Source organism: Eubalaena glacialis, chromosome 16 (genome assembly GCF_028564815.1).
Source record: "Eubalaena glacialis isolate mEubGla1 chromosome 16, mEubGla1.1.hap2.+ XY, whole genome shotgun sequence".
Lineage (NCBI taxonomy): Eukaryota > Metazoa > Chordata > Mammalia > Artiodactyla > Balaenidae > Eubalaena > Eubalaena glacialis.
In genome coordinates, this window is record NC_083731.1 from 89174809 (window position 1) to 89185155 (window position 10347).

The following is a 10347-nucleotide window of genomic DNA, read 5'->3' on the forward strand; positions in this document are numbered from 1 at the left end:
CTTAAAATAACTTTGTGACTGAAGATAGGGAAGTGGTTGGAAAGGGAAGAAAATTGGTCTCAAGTTTTCTCATCAGGAAAAATTAGGAGGATATTGATGCAGATGTACTTTTTAGGACTGGGATTTTTTTAAATTCTGAAATACCAATTATTAGTTGAGGATGTTCTAAATTCATGAAGAGCTTTTATAAATTCAGAGGTGTCTGTAAGCAGTGCTGTGCTGGTAAATATATTCCGCGATCAGCTCTCGGGAAGAACGGCCTTGATTGGTAAACTTGCAAATTAGTAGTAAATACTCTACAAGACACCGTGGCCTAAAAAACCCAGATAAGCAAAACAGATTTCTCCGGTTGTTTGCAATTATGACACTGTCTTCCAATTAAGACACTGATTTATAAACTATTTAATTTGTTCAGGATGCATTTGGTGGCCTTTTGTACTGTAAATTCTTCAATTCAGCTATTTATGTCCAGTATCATGTCCCAGACTCTCATGTCATGACAAGACGTATAATTTGAGACAAGATTTTATCATTAAGCATATTTAATGTTCTTCAAAAGTAGTATAATTAGTTAAGATGAAAGAGCTTAAACCAGACAATGGATAGTTTAACAACAATTAAGTTTATAATATTTCAGCCTCAGGTAGAGCCCAAAGAAAAAGAAAAAGGAAAGGAACAGTTAGTAATGTTTTTATACCATATTTTCTACTTCCCTTATCACTGTACACTCATTTGCAAGTAAAACACCCTTTTAACAATCCTTATAAGAATCAATTGATGCCATCACAGTACCCAGTACAGTAAAACTCAGTAAAACGGAGGACAAAGCATATCAGTAAAAGAGTTAGTTGATCAGCCCAAACATTGAAATGCTTCAAATTTTAGATAAAATTCTGCTTTGACCCAAAGACACACGGCATTGATAAATAAATTCATGTATCCAGTACATTCAGAAAATGTTGTAGGAAACCGATTCTTAACCTATCACATAGGTAGAAGCCTGAAATCAGACTCCCCCTTCGTATTTTTAAGGTCTGCGGAATAAATGCAGGCTCTAAAGCAAGTAAAGTTTTCACAGTGACAGTTCTTCTCCCATTGAACGAGAATATCCCTCTTTTGCTCCCCATGTATATTTCTGTTAAATTGTGACATGACATGTAGGACGGATCTTTCAACACGTGGAAGGTACGTAAGGGGATCTGCGACGTACTGAAACTCATGGAGGTGCTGCGTAAGGTGACTGCAATCCGTTTACAGCACTAAGGCGAAGCCATGAGTTCCTGACATCCATCTCATACTTTAACATTTAGATTTATGGAAAACTTACAGACGGAGGTCCAAGAAATGGAGTTCCTTCAGTTCTCTAAAGGTTTGAGTTTCATGAGAAAAGAAGACTTTGCAGAATGGCTCCTTTTTTTCACCAACACTGAAAATAAAGACGTTTACTGGAAAAATGTGAGCGAGAAGCTGTCCGCAGGAGAGGTTGGTGCACCTTTGTATTATGCTCATGATGAAAATGAAACAACAAGTTAGATGTGTTTATATAATTCAGTAAAGTAACTTCCAAATTAATCAAGACTAACCTACTCTCTATTATATTGTGTGATGCATGAAATGATGATTGCCAAACTGTTAATAATGATTAATGGACAGTGGTGAGATTTTGAGTGATTTTTTACTTTATTCCAAAACAATTTTTTTTTGAAATGGGCATGTGTTTTTTTTGTCTGTTTGTTTTTTTTTTAATTTCCCTCATTATGTGTCCCACTACCCCAAATTAAAACCCAGACCTTGGGCTTCCCTGGTGGCGCAGTGGTTGAGAATCTACCTGCCAATGCAGGAGACACGGGTTCGAGCCCTGGTCTGGGAAGATCCCACATGCCGCGGAGCAACTGGGCCCGTGAGCCACAACTACTGAGCCTGCGCGTCTGGAGCCTGTGCTCCGCAAGAAGAGAGGCCGCGATAGTGAGAGGCCCGTGCACCGCGACGAAGAGTGGCCCCCGCTTGCCGCAACGAGAGAAAGCCCTCGCGCAGAAATGAAGACCCAACGCAGCCAAAAATTAATTAATTAATTAATTAATTTTAAAAAAACCAAAAATACTGTATTTGAATCATGGAAATGTCCTGAGAATGAAATGAGACAATGTGAAATACTTAGCACATATAGTAAATGCTCAATGAAGTCTGGAAAAAAAAAACAAAAAAACCCAGACCTCGGGACTTCCCTGGTGGCGCAGTGGTTAAGAATCCGCCTGCCAATGCAGGGGACACGGGTTCGAGCCCTGGTCCGGGAAGATCCCACATGCCGCGGAGCAACTAGGCCCGTGAGCCACAACTACTGAGCCTGCGCTCTAGAGCCCGAGAGCCACAACTACTGAGCCCGCTCACCTGGAGCCCGTGCTCCACAACAAGAGAAGCCACCGCAATGAGAAGCCCGCGCTCCGCAACAAAGAGTAGCCCCCGCTCACCACAGCTAGAGAAAGCCTGCGCAGCAATGAAGACCCAACGCAGCCAAAAATAAATAAATAAATACATTTATTTTTTTTAAAAAACCCAGACCTTATTTTACCTCTTAGTGGGCATGTGTTTTTATATAATTTTTTTAAAGCTATCTCTATAATGAGGAAAAAGATAATAAAATATAATGAAGATCTCATTTATAATTGCACTAGAGATATAACAATTAGAAATAAATTTAACAAGAAATATATAGAAAAAACTTTAAAGCCTTGACGGATAGAAAACTTATCTAACTGTAGAGACATCCCCTGGTATTGACTAGAATGTCTTAGTATTATAAACATAGCAGTTGTCCCTTAAATCAGTCTGTAAATGTAATGTTGTACAGTCTGAACAGCCTAGGTTTGCTGCACTTTCACATTAGCCCTGGAAGCCCAAGGCTGACACGGGAGAGCTTCCTTCTCAGTCATGCTGCACATCCCTTGTGGGCTGGTGGGAGACCCTGCCCACGCAGTTGCTTGGGGACCCACACTCTCCGAGGCTCCGCCCCTTTGGAGCCCCCCCATCTGCTAGAAACACCAGCCTCAGAGGCAGGAAAAGAAAGGAGTGAGTCACATTCCAGCAATTAAATCTTTAGGCCTGGAAGCATCACACTCGGCCACTGGCCGGACTGATCGTATGACCACACGTTACTGCAAGGAAGCCAAGCAGCGTGGTCCTGACATGTGCAGGTCTCAGGAGAGCACCAGATACTGGTGACCACCAACAGGCATCCATAAAAAGGCCTTGGATTCTTGAGAGGGAGCCAGACAAGCCACAGGTCTGTGTGAAACTGCTGATGAGGGGGCAGGGGGTACATGGAAATCTCTGCACCTTCCCCGTACTTTTGCTGTGAACCTAAAACTGCTCTAAAAAAACGAAGTCTTTAAAAAAAAGAAAGCTGAGATATTAAAATGCATCACCAAACGTTGGAACTAAAACAGTGTTACTGACAATGAACTTGACAAATCAGTTGAATGGAATATTAAGTCAGAAATAGATTACAAATACAGAAATTGAGTATGTGTAACCTCAGATTGCAAGTTGGTTGGGTAAAAGAAGAACTATGAGTAAACGGCACAGGGGTAGCAATTCACTGGCCCTCTGAGGGAGAAAGTGAAGGTAACCTCTACCTCACTCATCACTCTGAAATAAATTCTAGATGCATCAAAGAATTAAATGTTAAAGAGAAAACTGAAACTGAGTATAGAAGAAAACTTGGAAACAATGTTTTAGAGTGATGTATATATACTAAGCAAACACCTAGAAGCTTTCAATGAAATTGATTAAGTTACTACCTAAAATGTAGAAGTCTGTTGCCTCCCTCATCCCCCCAAATTATAATCAAAGTCAAAAGAAAAAAATTAACAAAATGGGGGGAAATACTGGCATCACATGTAATAGACCAATTTCTTTAATTTATAATGAGATCTTAAAAAATCAAGAACGTTGAAGGGTCTGACATTCTACCCTACCTAATATAGAAAATGGGATCTCAGATATCAATGCGTTAATTACTAAAGTGTCTGAGATTTTTGTCATTTGCAAGTTAGCCTGTGCCACTTGACGGGTGCCGGCAGAAGACACAAGCCCGTTGGCTCAGAGCCAGAGAAGCTCATCATTTGCAGCTTAGAGGCAGCACAAGCACCACGTCTGCGTCCGCCCCCCTGCCCCCAAGGCTCACGAAGTGGGTTCATGCTGCAGCCGAGGAGCCTGGGTCTTTCATGACGGACAGTAGGCAAGGCTGCCCTCTGCTCCGAGGGAGACGCCATCTCTGTTCAAGGCTGTTCACTCTACAGACGTCCTGGAAAGGCCGTCTGGAGCGGAAGGGTGGTTGGGCCTCTGTTCACAAGATGCGCAGAAACGCCAAAGACCCTGGAGAGTTGCCTCCTAGTAACAGGTCACCCGCCAGCCCCTCAAGCCCCGGAGCAGAAATCCACAGATGACGGATGCACATAGAAGTGCAAAGTGCTTGCTTACCTTCACTCACAATTACAGACATGCAGGTTGCAGCATTGACGACAAACCATTTCTCACCAGCAGTGAAGCCAAAATCAGAAAGGTGGCCCCGTGCCTGCTTTGAGACCACGACGTAGAGAAACAGCCACCCTCCGACGTGTGCTGCTGAGAGAGTACGGTGGGAAGGAGACGTGCAGGGGGCGCCCGCCGCGGATGACAGGCGCCTGTGCGTGTTTGGCACGAGGAGCGCATCTCTGGAAGGAGACACAAGGGGTGTGTCACACGGGTGACAGAGGAAAGAAGGCTTTTCATTTTTTACTTACTGAATTGCTGGATTTTTTTTTTACCATGTATGCATATTACCTCTTCAAAAAATTAAATTTAAAAAAATAAAAATTCGACAAATTCACAAAATCTGAAAGCAGTGAAACTTGAACCAGCCTCACATGTGCAGAGGGCATGGTCCCGAAGGTCTCCACAAAGAGAAAGTTTTTCAGGCAGGGAAGAATCTACTTTCAAAATAAGAATTTTCATACTTTTATTTTTTTTTCAGTGGAAAAACTAGGTTCTTTAACTTATTTTTTGTTTAAGTGCATAGGTTTTAAAATCAGATGGGGCAAGGGTCAAGTCCTGACCGTTGTGTTCAGTAGCCTTAGAGGATGAACTTCTCCCCGAGAGGCCCCTGGAGGCTCAGCGAGGCCCGGACTGTGCACAGAGGAAAGGGCAGGTCCCTCTCACCCCAGAGCCCCGAGCTCCCCGGGCGGAAGAGCAAGGAGGCGGCCACGCGACAGGATGCATTCGTCTCCTCGGGCTGCCACAGACCGGGGGCTTAACAGCAGTTCGAGGCGGTTGGGTGCCAGCGTGGTCAGTGTCTGGTTTGCTGCAGACGCAGCCTTTCCTCTGCTCACAGTCAGACCAGAGGCCCTGCTGTCTCTCCCTCTTCTCATCAGGACCCCAGCCCTCTCAGAACAGGGCCCACCCCTGAGACCTCGCTCAGCTCTAGTGACCCCTGTCAAGGCCCCCTCCACGCACGGCCACGCTGGGGGTTAAGGCTTCACGTAGGACCTTTGAGGAGATAGAGCGGGGCTGTAACAGACGCCCCCAGCCCCACGCTCGCAGCCCCGGGGCCCCCAGCCGTGCACTCACGCTCACACAGTGCTCAGTCCGCACGGTCACACCCAGGGGCCCTGCACTTAACCTCTTGGGGTTCCTCCTAATCTCTAGAATCTATAGTTCTATTGTTATTCTGCATCTCAGATTTTTCAATAGACTTGCTTAGAAAGATGTAAGTGCACAGGCTTTATGACAGAAAAGAGGACTCACGGGTGTATTCGTAAAATTATTTAATGTGTTTACAAGATTGTAATAAAAACTCACTTTGTTATTTTATTAGAGCATTAGTTTGGATGAGTTCAAGTCATTTTGTCACTTTGCGACCCACTTGGAAGACTTCGCTATTGCCATGCAGATGTTTAGTTTAGCTCATCGCCCTGTCAGACTAGGTAAGTTATATGAATCACTTAATTTTTATCATCTGTAAACAGTATCACTCTGTTCTTCACCTGGTTGATACCAATCAAGGGACCACTTACCAGAAAAAACAGTTGATTGGCCTTTCAGTGAATTCAATGTGGTTGTTCCAGATTTACAACAATTTATTTAACAATTACTTTTTTGCTTTTACTTTACCTTTCCCCTGAGAAGTAGAAGGAAATATTTAAATATCTGTGTTCCAAACACTGGTTACATTAAAATAGCCTGCCGACATTTCTCAGCCAAGTTTATCATTTGAGCACATTCTTGATGAGAATTTTTGTTCTTGTTTTACTTCCCAAATGATAAATATATAGATTTGTGTTTACTTCTCAAACAATAAACACTTAGACTATTTTACATTGTTGATGAGTGTTTATATTTTCTCCTTGTAGCGGAGTTTAAGAGAGCTGTGAAGGTAGCAACAGGACAAGAGCTCTCCAACAATATTTTGGACGCCGTCTTCAAGATCTTTGATTTGGATGGTGATGAGTGTCTCAGTCATGAAGAGTTTCTTGGGGTGTTAAAAAACAGGATGCATCGAGGTTTATGGGTAACAGATTTTGAGTTTTTAAATAGTTACATGTTTATATGTAGTTAAATGAATGGAAGTAAACCTAGAATTTGAGCAAATGTATAGTCTTAAATGGAGTTTTCATCATTTTTAAAGAGATTATAAGCTATAGTTACAACACTGAAGTATCTCCTACAGATGGGATCCCCCGTTTTTCTTTGCTTCTTTTTAAAATAGTCTGAATCAGGAAGCACTACTCAGAAGTCATAGCCTAGAATTTTACTTTGGGCTTTGTAGTTAGACACCTAGACTCAAACCCCAGCCCTATCACGTATTAACTGCCAAATCTTGCAAAGCCACTTGATTTTTCTGAGCCTCAGATTCCTCATCTGTAACGGTGAGAAACTAACAGAATCTACCAGAAAGAATTATTATGAGAGTTAAGCGTAAAATATTTAATGTAGTGGCTGAGACACTTGAAGTAAATGTTAGCTCTTATCATTATTCACTCAAATTCACATATTGGTCTATAACTGAGGGACAAATCAAACTCAAAATTTTGTTTAGATTAGAATCTGCTAGAAACACTCATGAAAGCCGTCCGCAGGTTGAAAACAAGGTTCTAGGAGATGATAAGTAGGTAATGAGTCCAGAAGAAAGGCAGGAGGGAGAACAGGAGAGAGACTGCGGTGGGTTCATGTAAACAGAGCTGTTCATTTACAGCTTAGAAGAGCACATTCATTTTCCTGCTGCAGACATTATTTACGGAAAATGAACAAGTATGATTTCCACCAGCAGACGTGATTTACAAGCTTGTGATTATCCAGCACCTCATAGTTAATGATCATATTCCTGGAAATTAAACCAGCCTTTCCAGTTAACAGTTTCACACATCCGGCAGCCTCTTTGCCGTTTCTCAAAAACATATTAAAGAGAAGAGCTTCAAATCAATGATAGGAAAAGGACATAAATATAATCTGAAATCGACTTTTGCTTCCACTTGGTGGATTTCCAGCAATGCTGTGCATATGGTCACCAGGAGCCAAATGTTTTCTAACCTTTGCTTTCTCCTTTAACTGAGAGAAATAATAGCCACACAGTACTTGTGTGAATTATATTATATATCACTATATTATTGGGTTGGCCAAAGAGTTCATTCGTGTTTCCCCAGACGAACTCTTTGGCCAGCCCACTGTTTCTTCTTAAGGCTTCTCATCAAGTAGATTGTGACTTATGGTTTCTTTCTTTTTAATTTAGCCAAGGTTAGGTCAAAGTTTTAGGCTTATAATTTTTGTTCCACATAGCTAACTGAAGTTCACCAGAAAACCAGAAACATTATAAAATATTATAAAAGGAAAACATTATGAAATAATTACATTTTAAAACCAACATATGAAAGAAAGCCACACGAAGTCTTTGTTACCTTGTTGGGGAGGAGCCTCCATTCTCTTGGTACCCTGGGGTACCCGTACTCACGTTCACTTCTCATCCTTTACCTTGAGTTTACAGTCTCCTGCAGTCACCTTCACAGCGTCATCACCTCCAGCCCTTTCTGGAGGAACGTGGGGCTGTGCAGCGACAAGCGCGTGTGAACCGGGTTTAACTCGCAGACCATGACCCTTAGTTTTCATTTTTGGTTAACAGGTGCCGCAACAGCTCAGTATACAAGAATACTGGAAATGTGTGAAAAAAGAAAGCATTAAAGGAGTGAAAGAAGTCTGGAAACAAGCAGGAAGAGGTCTTTTATAGAAAAACATAATGTGGGAATTACATTGCTCCAAGTGTCGGAACTTGGGATTTCTTAAAGTACTAGATGGTTATCTTCTTAAGTCTTCATTGATTTCCTTTGTAATATAAAGGTACCTTGTATTTGCTTTCTGATTCAATAATTTCTTAGTAAGATTTCATTACAGAACTTCGTAAAAAGAAAGTATTCTTTTACGAAAACAGACAGTGGACTCTGTCCAAAGCCTAGGATTGAAGTAACGCTTTGACTGTGATAAGATGGAAAACCTGGTCATTCACCGGTGTCAACACAGCAGCACAGCACGTTCTCTGGAGCAGTCAGCAGGTGCACAGGAAGAGTCACTGACGTGAGGCCAGGATCAATTCTGCAGTCCTGATGCTCCTAGTAGGGCAAATTAAGTTAAAACATTTGTCTGTACCTTACATCTCATAGACTTCTTGTACATTTTATTTCAGTGAGCTGTATGTTAGTTGTCTTTAAAATAATATGTAAATTTCAGTGTTCTGGAATATTCTGGAAACAGAATAAAGTATTTATAAAGACAAAAAAATTACTGAGGTGCATTTTGTTTTATATGTACTGTTTAAAACTACATTTTGGGGGGCTTCCCTGGTGGCACAGTGGTTAAGAATCCACCTGCCAATGCAGGAGACACAGGTTTGAGCCCTGGTCCTGGAAGATCCCACATGCCACGGAGCAACTAAGCCCGTGTGCCACAACTACTGAGCCTGCGCTCTAGAGCTTGTGAGCCACAACTGCTGAGCCCGTGTGCCACAACTACTGAAGCCCAGGCGCCTAGAGCCTGTGCTCCGCAACAAGAGAAGCCACTGCAATGAGAAGCCTGTGCACCGCAACAAAGATCCATTGCGGCCAAAAATAAATAAATAAAACAAATAAAAATTTTAAAAAATAGTGTGATCGGGAGAAGCTTGATCACATGATAAGGGTCTCTTGGGATACAGTGGTTTATGGGCGAATCTTTAAAATGGTACTAGAAATTAATTGGCATTAAATATAAGATGGCATATTTTAAATATGGCAAATAAAAATTATTTTTTAATATGCTTCTCAAGAATAGTGCAGGGCTTCCCTGGTGGCGCAGTGGTTGAGAGTCTGCCTGCCAGTGCAGGGGACGCGGGTTCGAGCCCTGGTCTGGGAAGATCCCACATGCCGCGGAGCAACTGGGCCCGTGAGCCGCAATTACTGAGCCTGCGCGTCTGGAGCCTGTGCTCCGCAACAAGAGAGGCCGCGATAGTGAGAGGCCCGCGCACCGCGATGAGGAGTGGCCTCCGCTTGCCACAACTGGAGAAGGCCCTCGCGCAGAAGCGAAGACCCAACACAGCCATAAATAAGAATAAATAAATAAATAAAATTAAAAAAAAAAAAGAATAGTGCAAATATTTAAAACATGTTCCACTCTCTGGATAAACAGCTGATTCCAAGACAGGTGCAGGCAAACCTTGGAAACATTATGCTAAGTAAAATAAGCCAGACACAAAGGGACTAGTATTGTGTGATTCCGCTTACGTAGGTCCCTAGAATAGGCAACTTCATAGAGACAGAAAGTGGCCTAGAGGTTTTGGCCTAGGGGATTGCTGCTTAATGGTTACATAATTTTGGTTTAAGGTGATGAAAATTATGGAAATGCATAATGGTGATGTTTGCACATTTAATAAATGCCACTGAATTGTGCACTTAAAATGGTTAAAATGGCAGTCTTTATGTTTTGTGTGTATATACATATATGTATCCTTTTTAACATAATTTTTTAAAATAAGTATTGTAATACACGACTAGACGCTGAATTGTTTATGTGGGTAAACTATATGGTATGTGAATTATATCTTAAGCTGTTTTTTAAAAAAAATATTTATTTTTGGCTGCGTTGGGTCTTCGTTGCTGCGCGCGGGCTTTCTCTAGTTGCAGCAAGCAGGGGCTACTCTTCATGGCGGTGCATGGGCTTCTCATTGTGGTGGCTTCTCGTTGCGGAGCACAGGCCCTAGAGTGCAGGCTCAGTAGTTGCAGCACGCAGGCTCAATAGTTGTGGCTTGTGGGCTCAGTAGTTGTGGCGCACGGGCTTAGTTGCTCCATGGCA

At 42.2% G+C, this 10347-nt stretch overlaps 1 protein-coding gene across 1 annotated transcript in view; it reads left to right on the plus strand.

Moving 5' to 3' along the window:
- Positions 1-8763, plus strand: part of MICU2 (mitochondrial calcium uptake 2) — an 89493-nt gene extending 80730 nt beyond the window's left edge. The window contains exons 9-12 of the mRNA XM_061170781.1: positions 1311-1482; positions 5852-5960; positions 6387-6544; positions 8150-8763. Coding sequence (XP_061026764.1) covers positions 1311-1482; positions 5852-5960; positions 6387-6544; positions 8150-8254 — 544 coding nt within the window. The 3' untranslated portion in view covers positions 8255-8763. The remainder of the gene's footprint in view (positions 1-1310; positions 1483-5851; positions 5961-6386; positions 6545-8149) is intronic.
- Positions 8764-10347: the final 1584 nt, after the last annotated feature.